Raw genomic sequence first — 23,706 nt, forward strand, 5'->3', positions numbered from 1 at the left:
CAAAAAAAAAAAAAAAAAAAAAAAAAAAAAACTTATAGACGACATAGACGGAAAAGGCCAACTCCTATCCCCAATTCTACTCTTGAGAGATAGTCATGTTTATTTCTTGCATTTCGCTCCAGATACTTAAATTTTAACAATATTTTTTCTCTTATTTACAAACATTGGATCATACTATCTGAACTTTACTGCAAACGTGCTTTTTCCACTGAATAATACGTAGACCATCTTTGCACATTAGAACACAGAAATTCACCGCACTGGGGCCGGGCGTGGTGGCTCACGCCTGTCATCCCAGCACTTTGGGGGGCCGAGGCAAGAGCATCACACCTCAGGAGATGGAGACCATCCTGGTTAGCATGGTGAAACCCTGTCTCTACTAAAAATACAAAAAAGGAGCCGGGCGCGGTGACGGGCGCCTGTAGTCCCAGCTGCTGGGGAGGCTGAGGTGACAGAATGGCGTGAACCCAGGAGGTGGAGCTTGCAGTGAGCCGAGATCACGCCACTGTACTCCAGCCTGGGCGACAGAGTGAGACTCCGTCTCAAAAAACACAAAAACAACAAAAGAAATTCACCGCAGTTTTCAGAGGATGCTGTGTAGTCCAAGGAATGGATTCACCAAAACTTATTCAGCCAGTGCCCTGGTAACAGACATTTAAGTGGTTTACAGTTTCTAACTAACTGGCACGTGTGGCAGGCAGGGAAATGATCTAGGATGATTACCATCATTTGTGTAAGAAAGTGCCCCTGAGACTACCATGAAGGTGAATACGGCCTCGATATGCTTACCTGAAGACAGTAATCTTGATGGGTAGGACTTAAATCGAATGTAGGAATTAGAAAAACAGACCATCTAGCTGGGTTTCCAAGCTTTTTTTGTGGGCTGCAATACACTTGGATCAAAGGAACTCTTTCTTGACGGTTCAATATGTAAAACAGTTAAAAAGTAGTGGCTGATCTGGCATTAGTTGGTGGGGAGGGAAGGGAAGGAGGGAGGTCTATGCCTAAGAAGCTCCTGAAATAAGAAACCAGATACATGTGACTTCTTTGAGCCAAACCATTACCTCTCCGGCTCATAGAATGTTACTAGATTTGTTCAAAAGCAAAAAAAAAAAACAAGTTTCAGAAACTGTACTCTAGGGTTCTGAGGGGGCAGAGCTTGAGAATCCTTGCTCTAGCCCGCCTCTGCTAATTATAAATGAGAAAACGGCAGTGCTGCTGTTAGGCTGAAATATCTGTTCCTTTCACAGCTTTGTTATAACTGGTAATTACCATTTATCTGTTCTAGGCCGCTTTGGAACAGGGATCTTGCCTGACACGTGCATCCTCGCACGTGGCACGGTAAGTGGGACACAGTAGGCGCTTGCAAAATATTTGCTGTAAACGTGAACGAAAAAGGGCGACAGGCTAATAAGGGGTGGAAGGATTTTGAGGTCAGCATAGCCCCAGGACGTCCCATCCCCGTGGGCCGCGGGCCGCCCGAAAATACGACGACTCCACTTCCCGGCGCCGCTCCCGGGATACCAGCAACAGCAGCTACTCTTTCCCGGTAAAGGGCGCTCGGCCCCTCCGGCGAAAAGCCGCTATAGGCTGTCGCGGCTGCCAATCAGACCAACAGAGCCGCGACCCGGAGACTTCTGGGAGACGTGGGCCCCCGCTTATCCGCCCTCCAATTGGCTCGCGTGCTCCCGGGGCAGTCTGGGATATGTGTTTCTGGGAGAGTTCCGCGCATGTGCGTGCGTGAGGGCGGGGCGCCGGGGTCAGAGTGGAGTGTCTGTCGCGCCTTCTGTGGGCCCCTCGGCAGAAGACACGCTTTCGGCAGAAACCGCCCTGGGTCCCTTCCGTCCTGCAGGCAGCCCGAGACCCCGGCGGGAACTGCGCGCGGGTCGGGTCTCGCTAGACCGCAGCGCCTCTCCGCGTCCGGGCGCACTGCGGACACTTCCTCTTTATTCTCGGCCGCTCTTCCCGCACGTCTCCTCCCCCAGGCCGCTTCCCCTTGGGGCGCCGGGCCAGGGAGGAGCTGCCGGGCCGGAGACTCCCGGAGTGGCGCCCGCTTCCGCTCAGGCGTGGGGTCCGCGGGGCGTCGGCGGGAGGGGTCGGCTGTGCCGGGTCGGGACTCACTGTTCTCTCCACAGAGGCGTCCCTGACAGTCGTGCCAGGCGCCGCCCCGGGCTCTGGGGACGTCCAGGGACGCAGCTGGCGGTTCCTCCCGCGGTGCCCGGCACTGTTACTTCCCCGAATTCCCAGAACAACCCATTTGATAGGAAACGGAAGCTGAGAAAAATCGAGTAACTTACCCACGTCACACGGCCACCAGAGATATTTGAATCTCGTATTTCCCACCACTTCGTGGCTTCCAGACTCATAAACAAGCAGTTGCAAAACAGGGTGATGCGTGGGAATGACAGCAGCAGGGGGCAGGGAGGGGAAGTGGGAAGCGCCTTAGACGCCAGGATTCAGCAAATGGAGCCTCAAAGGAGAGAGTGTCAGTGCTGCTTCTTGGTAAGAGAACACAGGGCCGGGCGCGGTGGCTCACGCCTGTAATCTCAGCACTTTGGGAGGCCGAGGCGGACGGATCACGAGGTCAGGAGTTAAGAGACCAGCCTGACTAATATGGTGAAACCCCGTCTCTACTAAAAATTACAAAAATTAGTCGGGCGTGGTGGTAGGCGCCTGTAGTCCCAGCTACTCAGGAGGCTGAGGCAGGAGAATCGCTTAAACTCAGGGGGCTGAGGCAGGAGAATCGCTTGAACCCAGGAGGCAGATGTTACAGTGAGCTAAGATCGTGCCACTGCGCTCCAGCCTGGGCGACAGAGTGAGACTGCGTCTCAAAAACCAAACAAAAGAATAGGAAAAACAAGGGGGGTAGTTGCCTTCCTGACACAGTTTTGTTATTTTTCTGTCCCTTTTGTTAGCCTGTCAGCCCTCTGGTGGCCGGGGACTGCGTGTCTAAAGCCTGGCTGCTAGTCATGTTCCCCAAAAAAAAATTGGTAGGACAAAGCCTTTTAAAGTTTTTGTAAGTTTTTTTTTTTTTTTTTTTTTTTTTTTTTTTTTGAGACAGAGTCTCGCCCTGTCGTCCAGGCTGGAGTGCAGTGGCGCACGATCTCTGCTCACTGCAAGCTCCGCCTCCCGGGTTCACGCCGTTCTCCTGCCTTAGCCTCCCAAGTAGCTGGGGACTACAGGCGCCCGCCACCACGCCCAGCTAATTTTTTGTATTTTTTTTTTTAGTAGAGACGGGGTTTCACCATGTTAGCCAGGATGGTCTCGATCTCCTGACCTCGTGATCCGCCCGCCTCGGCCTCCCAAAGTGCTGGGATTACAGGCGTGAGCCACCGCGCCCGGCCTTTATAAGATTTTTAAGCATAGTAAAGTTGAGGGAGTAACATGAGTACCCATGTACTCTCCACCTAGATTTAATAATCTGAATAAATAATCTGTGTAGGCCTTTATTTTTTACAAACCCTCTTGTTTAACGTTACCGCATTCCAAATGAAACTCATTGGTGAGTGGTGTGGGGATCTATTCAGATCCCCATGACTGCAGCCCTTCAGCAGAGGTAAGGCCACCTGCCACACCCCACTTTGGGAAGCTGGCTTCCTCTCCCTCCGTTTCCATCCTGCTCAGGAGATGCCCTCAGAAAGATCAGTTACAAATATGGTTATCTGTGCGTAGGGGCCTGGGCAGCAGATCTCATTAATCTGCGCTGGGATAGGCAGGTGGGTTGGTCCAAATTAAGAAGGAGATCCTACAGAAACTCTTAGCTGCCTGCAGGATTGAACACGAACTCCTTAAGGTAGCAACAAGGGCCCTTTGTAAAATCTGGCCAGAAACAGGTGTCCTAGATGCCTCTTCACACCCTTCAGTATACAATGTATCCATATCATGTCAGCCTGGCTTTCAAAATTACCCAGACTCTGACCCTTTTGCCTCCACACTGGCTCAGGGCCCTGCAGTCGTTTTCCTGCATTTTGACAATAGATTGCTTTCTCCTGTTTTCACGTTTCTCCTCTCTTGTCTCTTATGGAAGCCAGAGCCCCTCGCCTCCCCGGAAACAAGATTCTCGCTCTTTCACCCAGGCCGGACTGCAGTGGTGCGATCACGGGTCACTGCAACCTCCGCCTCGCAGGTTCAAGTGATTCTCCTGCCTCGGCCTGCCGAGTAGCTGGGACTACAGGTGCATCGCCGCCACACTCAGCAAATTTTTGTATCTTCAGTAGAGATGGGGTTTCACCATGTTGGCCAGGCTGATCTCGAACTTGTGACCTCAGGTGATCCACCTGCCTCAGCTTCCCAACGTGCTGGATTACATGTGTGAGCCACCGCGTCCGGCCCAGAGTGTTTTTCTTAAAGCGTAACTCCAGTCATGTCACTGCTTTGCTCAAACTCTCCAGTGTCCCCTCATCTCAGAGTAAGCCAAGTCCTTGCTGTGTCCTGGGAGCCCTCCTACTTGATAGGCGACCCCATTTCCCTCTCTAACCCCTCCATCCACTCCTCCTCCCTGCTTCTGCTCCAGCCACCACTCTTCCTCAAACACTAAACACAAAGTTACCCCTTTTGCACTCTGTAAATAGGCAAAGACTGCTCATCCTCAAAATGAATACCTGGCTTACTCCTCTTCCTTTGGGTCTCTGTTCAAGCACAAAAGCCTTCTTCAAGTGCCCTATTAAAATATGAAACCGGGGGCACACTGGCTCATGCCTGTAATCCCAGCACTTTGGGAAGCCAAGGCAGGTGGATCACTTGAGGTCAGGAGTTCGAAACCAGCCTGGCCAACATGGTGAAACCCTGTCTTTACTAAAAATACAGAAATTAGCCAGGCATGGTGGTGTGCGCCTGTAATCCCAACTACTTGGGAGGCTAAGACAGGAGAATCACTTGACTCTGGGAAGCAGAGGTTGTAGTGGGCCAAGATCGCGCCACTGCACTCCAGCGTGAGTGACAGAGTGAGACTCTGTCTCAAAATAAATAAATAAAAAATAAAATATGAAACCAATCCCCTGTACTCACTATTATTCTGCTGTTTTCCCCCCAATTTATCACTCCCTGATACATTGTGTATTTGTTTATATCAATTCACACTTTCCTATAAGAATGTGGGCTCTTGGCTAGGCGCGGTAGCTCACACCTGTAATCCCAGCACTTTGGGAGGCTGAAGTGGATAGATCACTTGAGGCTGGGAGTTCGAAACCGGCCTGGCCAACATGGTACATTTTAGTCTCTACTAAAAATGCAAAAATTATCCAGGCGTGGTTGTGGGTGGCTATAATCCCAACTGCTTGGGACGCTGAGGCAGGAGGATCGCTGGAACACTGAAGGCAGAGGTTACAGTGGTGAGATTGCGCCACTGCCCTCTAGCCTGGGTGACAAAGTGAAATTCCATCACAAAAAAAAAAAAAATGTGGCTTCTTCTGAAGGGCATTTAGATCAGAAAAAAAAGAATGTGAGCTCTGCGAGTAATGTTTTTCTGTTCAGTTCTGTATCCATAGTACCTAGAAGAGCATCTGGCATACAGCAGGTGCTCTATGAGTAAATTAATGGCCCTGTGGTGCCTCTACCTAGCTAGACACGTGTTCAGTATGTCAAGTAACCCATCTATACAGGGTGGGCAATTGTCCCAATTTCCCAGGACTGAGGTCGTTCCCAGAACTAGGCTTTCAGTGCTAAGACTGGGCAAATTGGGTTTTGCTCCTAAGCAAAACGTGTTGGTTACCCTACCTCTAAGCCTACATTTCATCATCTTGAAGAAAATAGTTGGCTGGTCACTGTGGCTCACGCCTGTAATCCCAGAACTTTGGGAGGCTGAGGCAGATGAATCACAAGGTCAGGAGTTCAAGACCCGCCTGGCCAACATGGTGAAATTCTGTCTCTACTAAAAATACAAAAAAATTAGCTGGGCGTAATGGCGGGCGCCTGTAATCCCAGCTACTCGGGAGGCTGAGGCAGGAGAATCGCTTGAACCCGGGAGGCGGAGGTTGCAGTGAGCCGTGATCTTCCCACTGCACTCCAGCCCAGGTGATAGAGTGAGACTCCATCTCAAAATAAATAAAATAAATAAATAAATGCATACATACTATATACCTTCTTTATCATGATGGTTTACGGGCACAGGACTGATACTCCCTTAGAAGTTAAGCTAATTCTGAAAGACTTTTTTTTTTTTTTTGTAAATACAGAATCATGCTCTGTTGCCTAGGCTGGAGTTCAGTGGTGCAATCTCGGCTCACTGAAACTTCTGCCTCCCGGGTTCAAGCAATTCTCCTGCCTCAGCCTCCCGAGTACCTGGGATTACAGGTGCGTGCCACCTTGCCTGGCTAACTTTTGTATTTTCATAGAGATGAGGTTTTGCCACGTTGGCCAGGCTGGTCTTGAACTCCTGACTTCAAGTGATCCACCCGCCTCGGCCTCCCAAAGTGTTGAAATTACAGGCGTGAGCCACCGCACCCGGCCTGAAACAGTTTTTAAAGCTATCTTTTCTGCTTATTACGAATGTAATACAATCTTCATTTTTTGAAATCCCAAAATGTGCAGAAGTGAATGCCATAGAAAGTGAAACCCCTGGTGACCAGGAATGGAGTGAAGATCGTGGCATCCGAGCCACACATTTTCCAGGAATAACAGCAGAGAGTGGACCCTTTGCAGCAGCTTCGTAGTGTTTAGATTTGCCATGTCCCCCCAAATAAGGTCACACATCCAATGGCAGGGGCACACAAGAGAGCCCATGACCATTCCACTTTGATTATTAAACACTTAAATGACATTACAAGGGCAATAATTCTATTTTCACTCTGAGAAATTACTGGAACCCCTCCAAACAAAAGCTTTGTGAGCCTGCCTTGCCCTAGAAAGTCCAAAGTGGCATCAAAACACTGCCTTCCAGAAGTCCTGCCTCAGAACAGCCTCTGTTGCAAAACGTGTCATCACAATTGCAAAATATCCTGCTTTAGACCAGAAAGTATCATACCCTGCCCAATTCTGTCATGGGGTTTTGGTCTCAGTTCCGAGGAGTTTTCTGACTAGTCAAGATGGGTTCACACAGCACCCACAGCGTCACTGCACAGTCTCATCCTTTCTCCATCTGGTAGTGGGAGACTGCCTGGGAGGTGCTGGGTTGCCACTGTCCAGAATCAGGGACAGGTGCTGGCGCCAGTGATACCCTAGTCAACACCCTTCTTCTGGCCCAGCCTAAAAATTCCAAAAATCTGTCGTCTGCACCATCAATGTGCATTTCACCCATGTTTTTTTTTTTTTTTTTTTTTTTTGAGATAGGGTATCTTGCTCTGTTACCCAGGCTGGAGAGCAGTGGTGCAATCACAGCTCATTGCAGTCTCAACCTAGACTCATGCTTGAGTCTTCCCACCTCAGCCTCCTGAGTAGCAGGGACCACCAGTGTGTGCCACCACACCCAGCTAATATTTTTTCTATTTCTTGTAAAGGCAGGGTCTCCTTATGTTGCCCAGGCTAATGTCGAACTCCTGGGCTTAAGTAATCCTCCTGTCTCAGCCTCCCAAGGGCTGGCATTGCAGGTGTGAGCCACTACATCCAGCCCAATTCACCCACTTTTTAGGGAAGATGCTGGGCTCAGAAAGAGCTAGTGAACTGCATGTTTGTTGTCAGCTATGAAAATAAAGCAAAAGCACCAAATACTCTGTGAAACAGAAAACAGGTGGACCAGCTGGACAGTAAGAAAAATTCAACCAATCAGAACTCATCAAAGCCTTGAATCCCCGGCTGGGCACACACAGAGGCGCTCACACCCAGAAATGAGTGTTCAGCTAGGCCTCACAATGTTGTGACTGACCTGTGGAAGTGACCCATACAGGACCTCAGTGGTCAGCTGGAAATGGGACATCCATGGGTAGTCATGAATAGTAAAATCACAAATTATTGTCATGCAGGAGACAATGTTGTGAAGTGGTTTGATGTTTGGATCCTGGCTCTGGGCAAGTCACGAAGCTACAGATTCTTGGCCGCAGAGGGGGATGATAAATGCAGTCCTGCAGGGTGCAGTCCTAGAGATTCTAGGAGGTAGTGTTTATAAAGCAAGTGGTGGCTGGTGCAGAGGAAATGCTGGTGAAGGGTAAATTGCATTATTAACAAAACTTCTGGACGGGCATAGTGGCCAGATTACAGGGATTACACACCTGTAATCCCAGCACTTTGGGAGGCCAAAGCAAGTGGATCGCTTGAGCTCAGGAGTTCAAGACCAGCCTGTGCAACATAGTGAGACCCTGTCTCTATAAAAAAATACAAAAATGAGCCGGATGTGGTGGCATGCAGCTATAGTCCCAGCGACTTGGGAGGCTCAGGTTGGAGGGTCGCTCAAGCCCAGGAGGCAGAAGTTGCATTGAGCCAAGATCCCACCACTGCACTGCAGCCTGAGTGACTGAGCAAGACCCTATCTAAAAACAAAAAATTTTAAAATTAGGGTATGCAAGTTAATTTTTTTTTGTTTAATTTTTTTGAGACAAAGTCCCGCTCTGTCGCCCAGGCTGGAGTACAATGGCGCAATCTCAGCTCACTGCAACATCCGCCTCCCGCGTTTAAGCCATTCTCCTGCCTCAGCCTCCCGAGTAGCTGGGAATACAGGCGCGTGCCACCATGCCTGGCTAATTTTTGTATTTTTAGTACAGATGGGGTTTTACCATGTCAGCCAGGCTGGTCTTGAACTCCCAACCTGAGGTGATCCACTCACCTTGGCCTCCCAACGTGTTGGGATTACAGGCGTGAGCCACCACACCCAGCCCCCAACATGTAACTTCTGTTAGCTTCAAAGCCACCTCTGGGGCCCTGCACCAGACTATGAGCTGAAGGACACCCGTGGCTTTTCACCCCTGTAGCTCCAGCAGCCTGGCACACTGTCTAGAATGTTCAGTGAATGTGCACGGAAGGGCATTCTGGCTCCAGGGAGCGAGAACTGAGTCAGCTCTGGGAACAGATGAGTCAGGCTGGTGGTCGAGGAATTGCTTTTCAAGCCCTTCATGTGGCTGGAAGAACCAGACAACTGGAACTGGATCAACAGGGGTGATGGCGTGGCAAGAGTTATCCCCTGGCAGTGCCCTTCTGGCCTCACTTGCCTTCTTGGGCCAGGAAAGGCAAAGCTCACAGGGCTGTATTCACTGCCCACCCCTTCCCCCATCCCATGCCATTGGCTCTGGAGGGTCTGTGAAACCCGGAGTCTGGAGGAGAACAGTTGACCAGCGGGGCTGGCCCTCAGCATAGTCCTCTCTGTTCCCACTCACCTGCTCTGCTAGCCCCAGATCCTGGCAGGAAGGGAGATTGGAGGGAGTGTCTGGAATCCAATCCCAGACCTTCCCCTACAGACTTGCCCACCTGTCTGTGGTCTAGTGTGGAGATGAGGTCCAGGGTTTGGGAGGGGTGTGGGGACACATGTCTGCCAAGGCACTGAGCCCCCCCCAGCTGGAAAATCCTCTGAGTCTGTAAGAAGAGAACACAGCCAGCATGGACACACCCTTACCCTTAGTCTCAGTTCCCACCAAGACACAGAGCATTTCCTGTGCCTTTTCCGCTATTTCACAACCTGCCTTTTCTTGCTCACCAAGGTAGAGGCTTCTTCTCCTGCCAGAAGCCAGACAGCTGGCTCCAGCCTCTCCTGCTCAGCGCCATGGCCAAGACCCCTAGTGACCATCTGCTGTCCACCCTGGAGGAGCTGGTGCCCTATGACTTTGAGAAGTTCAAGTTCAAGCTGCAGAACACCAGTGTGGAGAAGGAGCACTCCAGGATCCCCCGGAGCCAGATCCAGAGAGCCAGGCCAGTGAAGATGGCCAGTCTGCTGGTCACCTACTACGGGGAAGACTACGCTGTGCGGCTGACCCTGCAGGTCCTGCGGGCCATCAACCAGCGCCTGCTGGCTGAGGAGCTCCACAGGGCAACCATTCAGGGTAAGCGGGCCCAGGCCGCCTCCTCACCCAGCGCTGAGGGCTGGTTGCTTTGTGGGAAAAGGGACCAGGAGCTCAGAGCAGCTCACTCTGACTTGGGGGTTGGGAGTCTCAGGTCTACCAAGATCCAGGTGACTTTAGTTCAGGAACGTCCCTTCCTTCACTCTGGCTTTTGGCACTGGGTTAGTAAACTTCCTTAAGGCTCCCAATGGGTTTTTGAAGAAGCAGGTCAGGGTCAGGAAAGGCAGGAGCTGGAGCACCTGTTCTTTGAGACTTCTTCACTTCATTTATGATTAATACTCATGTCATACAAACATCTCTAGGTTAGCAAAAAGGGATTGCTATGCAATCATATGAACAGGGTTGGTATAGAATCTTCTCAGTGCTGTTAACCATGTTGGCCAGGCTGGTCTCAAACTCCTGACCTCAAGTGATCCTCCCGCCTCAGCCTCCCAAAGTGCTGGGATTTCAGGCATGGACCACTGTGCCTGGCTGATTTTTATTTTTGAAACATATAATCTGGGTTTTGCTGACCTGTATAAGATCTTATTTGAAACAGTTGTCCTGCTTAAAATATTTGAAAAGTACTATTTGAGAAATACATGGTGGCTCACACTTAAAGTCTCAGCACTCTGGGAGGCTAAAGTGGGTAGATTGCTAGAGCTCAGGAGTTCGAGACCAGCCTGGCCAACATAGTGAAACCCTGTCTCTACCAAAAATACAAAAAAATGAGCCAGGCGTGGTGGCACACACCTGTATTCTCAGCTATTGAAAAAACAGAAAACAGGCTGAGGTGAGAGGATCGCTTGAGCCTGGGAGGCAGAGGTTGCAGTGAGCCGAGATCACATCAGGGCCACAGAGCAAGATCCTGTCTCAAAAAATAAAATGAGAGAGAAATATATTGCAACATCAAGCATGTTCTTACTGAATGGTAATTGACTGCCGTTGTCTAGGAAGTCCTGAACTTTTGTTTTTGAGATGGAGTCTCGCTTTGTCACTCAGGCTGGAGAGCAGTGGCGCAATCTCAGCTCACTGCAACCTCCACATCCCAGGCTCAAGCGATTCTCATGCCTCAGCCTCCAGAGTAGCTGGGACTACAGGTGCACACCACCACGTCTGGCTAAGTTTCGTATTTTTAGTAGGAACGTGGTTTTGCCATTTTGGCCAGGCTGGTCTCAAACTCCTGACCTCAAATGATCCTCCCAATCTGGCCTCCCGAGAAGCTAGGATTACAGGCCTATGCCACCACGCTCAGCTTATTTTTGTATTTTTAGTAGAGACGGGGTTTCACCCTGCTGGTCTTGAACTCCTGACCTCAGGTGATCCTCCCACCTCAACCTCCCAGAGTGCTGGGAATACAGGCATGAGCCACCATGGCCGGCCCGTTTTTTCCTCCATTTCTAAACTTTAATATCCATGGGGATTCTCTCTCCTCTCCCCTGAATCTTGGGCCCTAAACATGGGACAGCTTCATGACTTCGCAGCTGGTTGTCTTTCCAGAATATTCCACACAAGAAAATGGCACAGACGATTCCGCAGCGTCCAGCTCCCTGGAGGAGAACAAGCCCGGGAGCCTGAAGACTCCAGATCACCCCGAGGGGAAGGAGGGAAAGGAGGGGAACGGCCCTCGGTCGTGCGGGGACTGGGCTGCCAGCCTGCGGTGCAGCCAGCCCGAGGCCGGGAGGGGGCTGTCGAGGAAGCCCTTGAGCAAACGCAGAGAGAAGTGCTCGGAGGGCCTGGACGCACTGGGCAAGCCTCGGACCCGGAGCCCGGCCCTGCCGGGCGGGAGAAGCCCCGGCCCCTGCAGGGCGCCAGAGCGGGACCAGGCCGAGGTCCTCCTGCGCAGGAACGCCAGCTCCGCGGGGAGGCTGCAGGGGCTGGCTGGGGGCGCGCCGGGGCGGAAGGAGTGCAGGCTCTTCGAAGTGTACCTGCCCTCGGGAAAGAAGCGGCCTAAAAGCCTTGAGCTCACCATTTCCACAGGGGAGAAGGCGGCCCCAAATCCAGAAACTCTCCTGACTGTAGAGGAAACGACAGCTGCGAATCCGGACTCGGCAACAGCCGCCCAGGCAAGGCCCACTCCGGATGGAGGGGCGTCTGCGGACCTGGAGGAAGGCCCTGGGAATCCAGAACATTCGGTCACCGGTAAATTGTGTTCTTTCCTACTTTATATAGGCTGCAAAGAAAGAACAGCTGGCCGGGCACGATAGCTCACGCCTGTAATCCCAGCGCTTTGGGAGGCCAGGGCGGGAGGATTGCTGAGGCCAAGAGTTTGAGACCAGTCTGGTGAACATAGTGAGACCCCCGCCATGTCTATAAATAAAATTTAAAAAATAAAAACCCAAAGGTTGGACAGGGCGCCATAGCTCACGCCTGTAATCCCAGAGCTTTGAGTGGCCTGCACGGGAGGATCTCTTGACCCCAGGAGTTCCATACTAGCCTAGGCAACACAGTGAGACCCCATCTCTACAAAAAATACAATAGTGGCACACGCCTGTAGTCCCAGCTGCTCGGGCTCACTTGAGCAGGGGGAGTTCCAGGCTACAGTGAGCTGAGATCATGCCAATGCACTCCAGCCTGAGCCAAGTAGTGAGATTCCACTTCTACAAAACTAAAAAAAAAAAAAATTAGCTGGGTGTGGTGGCACACGCCTGTAATTCTAGCTACTCGAGAAGCTGAGGCAGGAGGATTGCTTGAGCCAGGGAGTCCCAGGCCTCAGTGAGCTGAGGTTGTGCCACTGCACTCCAGCCTGGGCAACACAACAAGACCCTGTCTCTTAAACATTTTGCGGGGGAAAAAAAAGAAAGAAAGAATGTCCAATTGAAAAAGGTAGTCAGGTTTTATTCAGTGGCCAAAGAATAGAGAAGGGGAGCTCACCTCTGCAGGCATGTGCTTGCCAGGGATGGGAGGCAGGGGGATTTTAGAGTCCCAGGAGGGGAAGGGAGGTAGGTAAGCAGGTCCAGGGCAGGATTCCATACATGAAGGCGCTGTCCCCAGCGTGCTTTTTCCTACATCGCATGGCCATCTTCTTTTAGGGGAGGGGCCGTTAGCCTTACAATGATGTGTAAATGATCTAAAGGTAACTGGAAGTTACCTGTTCCAGTTTGCACTGGTTTTGCTCTGATCTTAACTTCCTCTGGTTTTTGGCAAGGGATCAGGCGGCTCCAGGCCATCTGGATTTTTTAAAGCAGCTGTCCCTATAGGTAAAGAGACCAGAGAAAACTGTAAAAGAAAATGCCACCAGTTTTTTTTTTTTTTTTTTTGAGACAGAGTCTCAGTCTGTCTCCCATGCTGGAGTGCAGTAGTGTGATCACAGCTTACTGCACCCACAGCCTCCTGGGCTCAAGCGATCCTCCCACCTCAGCCTTCCGAGTAGCTGGGACTATAGGTCCTCACCACCACACTGGTTAATTTTTTTTTTTTTTGTATTTTTTGTAGAGAGGAGGGCTCGCTATGTTGCCCAGGCTGGTTTTGAACTCCTGGGCTTAAGCAACCCACCTGCCTTAGCCTCTAAAAGTGATAGGATTACAGGTGTGAGCCACTACACCCAGCCTATGGAACACACTTTCTAATACATTGTTGGCTGGAGAGGAGAAATCACAGCATTCAAAGAGGAAAAATAGAACTGGGGGTCCAGGCCAGGTGTGGTGGCTCATGCCTGTAATCCCAGCACTTTGGGAGGCCAATGGGGGCAGATCACCTGAGGTCAGGAGTTCGAGACCAGCCTGCCAACATGGTGAAACCCCATCTCTACTAAAAATTCTAAATTTTCCGGGCGTAGGGGCGGGTGTCCATAATCCCAGCTACTCAGGAGGCTGAGGCAGGAGAATTACTTGAACCCAGGAGGCAGAGGTTGCAGTGAGCCGAGATCACGCCATTGCACTCCAACCTGGGCAACAAAAGCAAAACTCTGTCTAAAAAAAAAAAAAATTGGGGGGTCCAGGGACCTCTGAGACCTGGGAGGGAACAGGACATGGTGTGCTGCATAAGCCTTCAAATCCAGAAGTCTCTGGGTCTTCTGGTGAGAAAGGACCCTGGGATCTGGAAAACCTAGCATCCTTAGGAATAGTGACCTGAAAAGTACTAAAGTACTTCCCCCCTAATTTTCTTTTATCCCCATTGTATTTTTTTTAATTTTTATTATATATATATTTTTTTAGATATGGGGTCTCGCTATGTTGCCCAGACTGGTTTCGAACTCCTGATCTCAAACAATCCTCCCATCTTTGCCTCCCAAACTGCTGGGATTATAGGTGTGAGCCACTGCACCAGATCCCCACTGTTTTTCTATAATTGGGATTCCTGGGTCCCTCCTGGGGCTACTTTGTTAATCTGGTGCAGGCTTAGACCCTGAAAAATGCATATATGCACAGCTTCACAAATGTCACATCAAATTTCAGGTAGTTCTTGGACACTCTGAAGTCCATCTTTAGAATCCAAGGGCTTTGTGGACACCAGGTAGAAAATCTGGGGAAGACTGGTTAAAAATACTGCCTCTCACAATAACCTCACAGCAATGTGTCATAATGGGGTTGAGATTCTACCATTTGCCTTTCTCTGAACAGAAAGGAAAGCCTATTGGCTAAAGTTCTCATTATCTACTGCTGAGGTAGTCATTAACATTATGTTTGGTTGTGAATAATAGAAACACCCAAATAACAGTAACCTCAACAGAAAAGAAGTTTGTGCCTCCTTCACATAAATGATACACAGGCAGTCCCAGGCAGATCCGTGGGCCGGGACCCTGGGATCTTGCTGTTGCTCTGCTCCACCAAGTTTGTCCTCAAGCTCGTGCTCTCAGAAGGTGACGTCCTCCTGCCAGGCAGCAAGATGGAGGAACAGAGGGGAATAGTATCCCTTAGGGAAGGCTTTAGAAATTTCTAGAAGCTGCTTGTAGATCCCTCCATTTACATCCCTTTGGTCATATTATGGTCAAACAGCCACACCTAACTGCAAAGGAGGCTGAGAAATGCAGGGCATTTGGGGGGCAATGGGAAGAAGGGAAGCAGTCCTGTGGACAATTAATTCTATCACGAAAGAAGGAGGAAGAATAATTTCTGGTGGCTACTAGCAGTCTCATTTACAGATGTGCTATGAATTTCTGGGACACCGTGAGGTAAGGAGGTAGGAGGGGCTAAAGGATTGAGTGTGTTTCTATTTTTTTTTTTTTTTTTTTTTGAGATGGAGTCTCGCTTGGTCACCAAGACTGGAGAGCAGTGGCGTGATCTCGGCTCACTGCAAACTCCGTCTCTCAGGTTCAAGCAATTCTCCTGCCTTAGCTTCCCAAGTAGCTGTGATTACAGGTGCCCACCACCACGCCTGGCTAATTTTTGTATTTTTAGTAGAGACAGGTTTTCACCATCTTGGCCAGGCTGGTCTTGAACTCCTGACCTCATGATCCACCTGCCTCAGCCTCCCAAAGTCCTGGGATTACAGGTGTGAGCCACTGCGCTTGGCCATGTGTTTCTGTTTCTTCTTGTATCTCCTGGCATGTCTGCTTATGAAGTTGCACTTAGAGTCTTGGGGTAGAGCTATTCATAACTGTTATGTCTTCATGATGAGCTCCACTCTTTAGCCCTATAATGCCCCCCTTCTGTGCTTTTTCTTTTAAGACAGCATCTCACTCTGTTGCCCAGGCTGGAGTGCAGTGGTGCAGTCCTAGCTCACTGCAGCGTCGACCTCCTAGGTTCAAGCAATCTTCCTGTCTCAGCCTCCCAAGTAGATGGGATTAGAGGTGTGCACCACCATACCTGGCTAATTTTTTAATTTTTTGTAGAGATGGGCTCTTGCCATGTTGCCCAGGCTGGTCTCAAACTCCTGAGCTTAGGCAATCCTCCCACCTCGGCCTCCCAAAGCACTGGGATTATAGGCATGAGCCACCACACAGCCCCTTCTTTGCTTTTATTTAATGGTTATTGAACTCAGATGTAAGCAGTGGTCTATTTATTCCTTCATTCAATACTAGTTTTCCAAATGCTTACATTTGCCGGGTACTCTGCTAGGGGCTGGGATCCAGCTGGGAGCGAGGCACACAAGTCACCATCCCCTGGGAGCCTCCACTCACGTTATGGGCAGCCAGGGATGGGTTCAAGTGGCAAAGGAACACTGGTCAGAATGTCTCTTTCCTTGGCATCACCTGCTAGATCCATGTGTGTGCAGGAGGAATAGCACAAGGCCATGGATCTGTCTTTAGGATAAATGCCCAAGAATTCCAAGTCTCAGGAACGTCTGAGGTCTAGCCCTTAGCTCTCAGGCCCAGTGGCCTGTTTGCTGCCTCACTGGACGGAAGTCGGAGGAGGACAAGCTAGGAAGTGGGCAGTCTAACCAAGAACTCACACGTCTCAGGCAAGGGCTGTTTCTGCTGTGCTTTGCGATACCTCTGTGTAAACAACTTGGGTTTGCCATTCAGGGGATTTTTCCACTGCATGTCCCCAGGAAGGCCACCAGACAAGGCTGCGAGTCCCCGTTGCCACGCCCAGGAAGGAGACCCTGTTGGCGCTATCTGTGTGCGTGATTCCTGCAGCTGCCCCGAGGCAGCCTCTGGGCACCCCCAGGCCTCAGGCAGCCGCTCACCTGACTGCCCCCGGTGCCAGGCCTTCCATGAAAGGAAGAGCATGGGAAGTCTAAGCCCCCAGCCCCTTCCACAGTGTAAGCGCCACATGAAGCAGGTCCAGCTGCTCTTCTGTGAGGATCACTGTGAGCCCATCTGCCTCATCTGCAGTCTGAGTCAGGAGCATCGAGGCCACCGGGTACGCCCCATTGAGGAGGCTGCCCTGGAACACAAGGTAGGCACTCCCTGCCTGTGGGCCCTTCTCTGCCAGGCACTTGGACACACTGGGCCTTGCTTCATTTTCCCAACAACTCTGGGATGTTGGTGCATTAGCCAGCATTCCTGGGCTGGAAATGGCTAGAACACAATATAAACCAATCCAGCAAAGAGGGGAGTTACAGGTTTATGTTGCTCAGAGATCCAGGGGGAGCTGGTTTCAGGTATAGCTAAATCCAGAAGCCCAGAGGAAGTGCCTCTCAGCTCTGCTGCCTTTGGCGATGCAGCCATTCCTCCCTTCTCTTTTCTGAGCACCCCTCCCATGCTGCTGGCAGCAACACCCTCAGCCTTGCTACCAGAAGGAGATGTTCCCCTCCAGAGTTGGCACCAGCTAAAGATGGCAGGAGCCAAATTCAAGCTTTTCAACAAGTGCTGTTTTTCCAGAAGCAAATTCAGAAGCAGCTGGAGCATCTGAAGAAGCTGAGAAAATCAGGGGAGGAGCAGCGATCCTATGGGGAGGGGAAGGCAGTGAACTTTCTGGTAAGGACAGTCGTGGCCGGTGGTCCATCCTTCCCTGGGAGGAGGGTGAGAAGAGTGAGCAGGGGTCCCCGAGATTCTGCTGTGGTTCACAGGGCAGCAGGGATGGCCACCTCCTCTCAGGGTGCAGAGGGGTAACCAGCAGCCAAGGGTGAACTCATCCCTGTAGAGGGAGACCACCCCCAGCAGGCAGGGGTCACCTCTGAGGATCCTGTCATGCTTTCTCATACTCACCAGAAGATAGTATACAGCAACCTATGCCGGTGACTGTCGCAGGAAGATGGGATTGAGGAAAGGGGAGGAGAACGCCACATTTTTTTTTTTTTTGAGACGGAGTCTCGCTCTGCCACCCAGGTGCAGTGGCATGATCTTGGCTCACTGCACCTCTGCCTCCCGGGTTTAAGCGATTCTCCTGCTTCAGTCTGCTGGGTAGCTGGGACTACAGGCGCCCACCACTATGCCCGGCTATTTTTTGTAATTTTAGTAGAGATGGGGTTTCACCGTGTTGGTCAGGCTGTTCTCGAACTCCTGACCTCATAATCCGCCCACCTTGGCCTCCCAAAGTACTGGGATTACAGACATGAGCCATCGCACCCGGCCAAGAACATTTTTAACTTTAAAATTCTCCTCTGTTTTTTTTTTTTTCCAAGGTGGAGTCTCACTCTGTTGCCCAGGCTGGAGTCCAGTGGCACAATCTTGGCTCGCTCCAACCTCCACCTCCTAGGTTCAAGCAATTCTCCTGCCTCAGCCTCCTGAGTGGCTGGAATTACAGGCGCTTGTCACCGTGCCCGGCTAATTTTTGTATTTTTAGTAGAGACAGGGTTTCCCCATGTTGGCCAGGCTGGTGAGAGCAGCCTGAGACTCCTGACCTCAGGTGATCCACCTGCCTCGGCCTCCCAAAATGCTCGGATTACAGACATGAGCCATTGCACCCAGCCCAAATTTCCCCATTTTATAAAACAACATTTATATTGAATTAGGGACCCACCCAACTCCAGTAGGACCACATCTTAACTAATTACATCTGCAAGAACTCTATCTCCAAATAAGATCACATTCTGAGTACTGGGGGTTAGGACTTCAACATGTAAATTTTGGAGGGGACACAGTTAAACCTTAACACCAGGTTTGAGGACATTTTCCCAGAGCTAGCCCCAGCCATGCTCAGTCTGTTCTGGAAGGTTTCAGACAGTATTGCCCTCTGCTCTGGAATCTAGGCCTGGAAGAGGCAGCATAAGCCCACCTTTTATCCACCTCCAGGAGGTGAGCCTCTGGGGGTTCCTGGACATACACGTCCACCCAAAGCACAGACCCCCATACCTCCCTGTTCTCTGCTCCCCAGGAACAAACTGAAGCGCTGAAGCAGCGGATGCAGAGGAAGCTGCAACAGGTGTACCACTTTCTGGAGCAGCAAGAGCATGTCTTTATGGCCTCGCTGGAGAATGTGGGCCAGATGGTTGGGCAGATCAGGAAGGCATATGACACCCGCATATCCCAGGACATCGCCCTGCTTGACGCGCTGATTGGGGAACTGGAGGCCAAGCAGTGCCAGTCGGAATGGGAGCTTCTGCAGGTGGGTGCGCCTGGGCCTGGCTTTCTTGGGTCCCCTGTGCCCATCAGGATGCCTCAGACTCCCAGCTCTGCCATCAGCTGTGCGGGAACCAGTGGGTGAAGCCCCTAAGGCCTAGGATAGGACTTGGTCTTGGTGACCCACAATGCCTCTTGTGCCCAGATCCCTTTGACGAGGTCTCTCAGGAGCCCAGGGTGGCCCAGCATCCAGGGGATCCCTGCCATTTCCCAGAAGGGATCAGCAGGGCTTGAGGGTCGTTCCATTGCAGGCCTCGCCACCTGGGATGCCTAAATCCCTGTGGTTAGAATTAGAATTGAAGAAGGGTGCTCCACTTCCCCTGACACCCTAGGGCAGGGAGCCCTGCTAAGTGCAGGGGGGAGCTAAAAGTCCAGGAGCCCAGCAGTAGAGGCCACGTATCAGCACAGCCTCTAGGAGCCTGATAATGGACAGTTTCCTTCTTTTCTCTCCTAGGACATCGGAGACATCTTGCACAGGTACAGCAAGGTCCTATGGTGTACCCTGGGGTGTCTTGCAGGAAGCATTTGGGGGAGACGGTCCCAGAAGGGACCTGGGAGGGAGATGTTCCCAACACTGGGGTCTGTGATTCCAGACTCCTCCCTTTTTCTGCAGGTTCCCAAAGCCTCTGGATTTGCATAGGGAGAAGGGGATCTGGTCAGCAGGGAGGCTGACCAGGTGTGGAGCTGCAGACTGGGAAGGGTGAATTCAGCCCATCCTAAGATGGAGGCTCCCTAAGAAACTTTCCGAGTGCATTGTGTCCCGTGCAATTCACCTTATGAAAACTGCCCCTTCAGGCCTACTGGTGGCCTTGGGAAGTTTGTTTGGAGTGAAGCTGGGTTGAGCCCAACAGGAAGGGTAGGGAAGGGACAGGAAGAGGCTAAGCCTTAAAATCACCTGGGAGCTTTACAAAATCCTGGTGTCCTTTTGTGGTTGGCTTCTTCACTTAGCATAATGTCCTCAGGCTTCATCCATGTTGTAACGTGTATCAGAATTTATTTTCTTTTTATGACTGAATAGTAGTCAATTGTGTGTTCATACTACATTTCGTTTATCAACTCATGGACATTGGAACTTTTTCTAACTTTTGGTTTGTGAATAATGTTGCTATGAACATGGGCGTACAAATATCTACTTGAGACCCTGCTTTCAGTTATTTTGGGTACATACCCAGAAGTGGAACTGCGGGACCGTGTGGTCATTCTGTGTTTAATTTTTTTTGAGGAACCACCATCCTGATTCCCACAGGGGCTGCATTGCTTCCCATTCCCACCAGCAGTTCACAAGGGCTCCAGTTTCTCCACATCTTTGCCATCACTTATTTTCTTGTTTCTCTCTCTCTCTTTCTTTTTTTTGGAGACAGAGTCTTGCTCTGTCATCCAGGCTGGAGTGCAGTGGCGTCATCTGTGGCTCACTACAACCTCTGCCTCCCAGGTTCAAGGCATTCTCCCACCTCAGCCTCCCTAGTAGGTGGGACTACAGGAGCGCACCACCATGCCCAGCTAATTTTTTTGGTAGAGACAGGGTTTCACCATGTTAGCCAGGCTGTTCTCAAACTCCTGACCTCAAGTGATCCACCCGACTTGGCCTCCCAAAGCGCTGGAATTACAGACGTGAGCTACTGTGCCCAGCCATTTCTCTCTCTCTCTCTCTCTCTCTTCTTCCTGAGACAAGGTCTCATTCCCATCACTCAAGCTGGAGAGCAGTGGCACAGTCACGGCTCACTGCAGGCTCAACTTCCTGGGCTCAGGTGATTCTCCTACCTCAGCCTCCTGAGTAGCTGGGACTACAGGCATGTGCTACCACTTCCAGCTACTTTTTTGTATTTTTAATAGAGACAGGGTTTTGCCATGTTGCCCAGGCTGGACTTGAACTCCTGGGCTCAAGCGATCCAGCTGCCTTGGCCTCCTGAAGTGCTAGGATTACAGGCATGAGCTACCATACCTGGCCTATTTTCTCCTGTTGTTGCTGTTTTTATAATAGCATCCTAATGGATGTGAAGGGGTATTTTATTCTGTTTCTTTTTCATTAATTACCATTTTTATTTCAATGGAAAGAAAGGCATGTATAATCAATTTGACATAGATAATTCTGGTAGATAATATCAATGTCATTTTAAGTCCATTCTGAAAACTCCTTGTGGTTTTGATATCCATGTCTTTAAAGCGCCCCAGTACATGACAATCTGTGGCCAAAGTTGAGGATCAGTATTTAGACCTCTGAATCCAGGGAAGACTTTTCTTTGTGTAGCTCAGGCTGGGCTAGGTGTGCCCTGTGGAGAATGTAGATCATTTCCAGCTCACGGGTACTTGGGCCATCCCCTCGTTCCAGCCCTCTCTGGTCAACAGTCTTTTGTCTCTAGGGCTAAGACAGTGCCTGTCCCTGAACGGTGGACCACTCCTCAAGAGATGAAACAGAAGATCCAAGTGCTCCACCAGAAGTCAGAGTTTGTGGAGAAGAGCGCAAAGTACTTCTTAGGTAGATGGGCTTGGGAGAGGATTGGAGGTGCATGCTTGCTTCCTCCCTAAGATTCACATAGCCCAGAGCCCCTCACTTCCCTCCTCCTCCTCCCCTGGTCTTGCTGACCTGCCTTCAACCTCTCTTCCATCTGTCCCTGGCTGAGGGACCTAACTCCAGCTTCTCTCTGTTCCCTTTCCCACATTTTAGAAACCCTGCATTCAGAAATGGAAATGTTCAATGGTGAGTCCAGCGGTAATGGTGTGTGCTGGCCTGGGATTATTGCAGTGTTTCCTTGTGCTGCTGACTTGAGGGGCCCTATTTAGAAGACAAAAAAACCCAAAAACACCTGGAGCAAAGGCAGGAGAAAGGTCATGGCAGGCCCCCCAGGCTCTGCGTATGACTGCATGACTCATTGGCTGAGTTGACTTATTAGACCACAGTCCCCAACATGACCTGGGTTCCTGGGAGGAACAGGATTATACCCAACATAGCATGCAGGGCCCTAAGCAAGGGGTTCCTTGTCTTTCCTTGTTGTCGGGACATTGTAATTTAGCCCCTCTGAATACTAACGCTCAGGACTTTTTTCCCTATCTCATTTTCTCTGTAGTTCCAGAGCTGATTGGCGCTCAGGCACATGCCGGTAAGTGCCCAGATCAAGGCAAGTGGCCCTGGCCTGCTGGATCCCTATGCTCTCCCCCACCACGTTCGAGAATAACTGCCCTGTCCCTGTTTCCTGCAGGTGGGGATAACCCTGTAGGGATGTTGCCCATGGACCCCTAGCTAGGTATTCAAATCTTCTTTGCAGTTAATGTGATTCTGGATGCAGAAACCGCTTACCCCAACCTCGTCGTGTCTGATGATCTGAAGAGTGTTAGACTTGGAAACAAGTGGGAGAGGCTGCCTGATGGCCCGCAAAGATTTGACAGCTGCATCGTTGTTCTGGGCTCTCCGAGCTTCCTCTCCGGCCACCATTACTGGGAGGTGGAGGTCGGAGACAAGACAGCGTGGATCCTGGGAGCCTGCAAGGCATCCATAAGCAGGAAAGGGAACATGACTCTGTCTCCAGAGAATGGCTACTGGGTGGTGATAATGATGAAGGAAAATAAGTACCAGGCATCCAGTGTTCCCCCAACCCGCCTGCTAATAAAGGTGCCTCCCAAGCGTGTGGGCATCTTTGTGGACTACAGAGTTGGAAGCATTTCCTTTTACAACGTGACAGCCAAATCCTGCATCTATACATTCACCAGCTGCTGTTTCTCTGAGCCCCTTCAACCTATCTTCAGCCCTGGGACACATGATGGAGGGAAGAACACAGCTCCTCTGACTATCTGTCCAGTGGGTGGTCAGGGGCCTGACTGAATGCCCAATACTGCATCTCTCCTCCAGCTTCTGGCCTTGTATCTTGCATTCACATACTCAACAGTCACGGAATGCCACCTGGGTGCCAGCTGCTATAGGAAATGCAACGAATAACAAAATAGTTACTGTGCCCATGGAGCCTACCCGATTATAGCAGAGCTAAGTTAGGAACGAACGTATTAGCAAATCCGGTGAAGAAGTGTACTGATGACACACCATGGATTTCAGAGGAGGAAGTCCAGGGTCGTTGCATCATCCATCCCTGGTGAATGGTACTCTCAGGTGCTCCTGAACAGATTTGGCCCTCATTTTCCCTCAGAACCCCACGGCAAGGACATGTCTCTTGGTTCTCTCTGCTTCTGTCTTGAGGACATGGGAAGTCTAGAGAAACACAAGCAGACTGGATTGGGATAGAAGTATTTGTGTACCTGGATTAATGAACTATGATTTTTTTTTTTTTTTGAGACGGGATCTTGCTGTGTCGCCCAGGCTGGAGTGCAGTGGCACTATCTCAGCTCACTGCAACCTCCACCTCCCAGGTTCAAGCGATCCTCCTGCCTCAGCCTCCTGAGTAGCTGGGATTACAGGCGCATGCCACCACACCAGGCTAGTTTTCTTGTATTTTTAGTAGAGATGGGGGTTTCACCATGTTAGCCAGGATGGTCTCGAACTCCTGACCTCAGGTGATTGCTCTTGTTGCCCAGGCTGGAGTGCAGTGGCGCAATCTTGGCTCACTGCAACCTCCGTCTCCCGGGTTCAAGAGATTCTCCTGCCTCGGCCTCCCAAGTAGCTGGGATTATAGACGCCTGCCACCATGCCTGGCTAATTTTTTGCATTTTTAGTAGACATGAGGTTTCATCACGTTGACCAGGCTGGTCTCAAACTCCTGACGTCAGATGATCCACCCACCTCACCCTCCCAAAGTACAGGGATTGGAGGCATAAGCCACCATGCCTGGCCATGATTCTTGAGAGAATTGACTGGGCCTCATAAATAAAAAATTTAGAAAATCTGGTCATTTGCATTCATAAATAAAAAATTTAGAAAATCTGGTCATTTGCATTTGTCACTCAATCACTGTGGAATCCCATTTCCCGGCTGTATTT

At 50.6% G+C, this 23,706-nt stretch overlaps 1 protein-coding gene and 1 pseudogene across 1 annotated transcript; one reads left to right on the forward strand and one right to left on the reverse strand.

The window, feature by feature from the left end:
- Positions 1 to 1,584: 1,584 nt before the first annotated feature.
- Positions 1,585 to 2,411, reverse strand: LOC108538312 (collagen alpha-1(XVII) chain-like; annotated as a pseudogene).
- Positions 2,412 to 2,448: 37 nt separating this feature from the next.
- Positions 2,449 to 23,112, forward strand: MEFV (MEFV innate immunity regulator, pyrin). Its single transcript, XM_017886344.1, has 11 exons — positions 2,449 to 2,502; positions 9,561 to 9,899; positions 11,397 to 12,038; positions 16,329 to 16,678; positions 17,104 to 17,199; positions 18,539 to 18,769; positions 19,238 to 19,260; positions 21,144 to 21,259; positions 21,449 to 21,481; positions 21,849 to 21,881; positions 22,047 to 23,112. Exons 2-11 carry the CDS (start codon positions 9,623 to 9,625, stop codon positions 22,598 to 22,600), a joined length of 2,355 nt encoding a protein of 784 aa, XP_017741833.1. The 5' UTR covers positions 2,449 to 2,502; positions 9,561 to 9,622; the 3' UTR covers positions 22,601 to 23,112.
- Positions 23,113 to 23,706: the final 594 nt, after the last annotated feature.

This window comes from Rhinopithecus bieti, unplaced genomic scaffold (assembly GCF_001698545.2).
Source record: "Rhinopithecus bieti isolate Rb0 unplaced genomic scaffold, ASM169854v2 scaffold_13704, whole genome shotgun sequence".
NCBI classification, from domain to species: domain Eukaryota; kingdom Metazoa; phylum Chordata; class Mammalia; order Primates; family Cercopithecidae; genus Rhinopithecus; species Rhinopithecus bieti.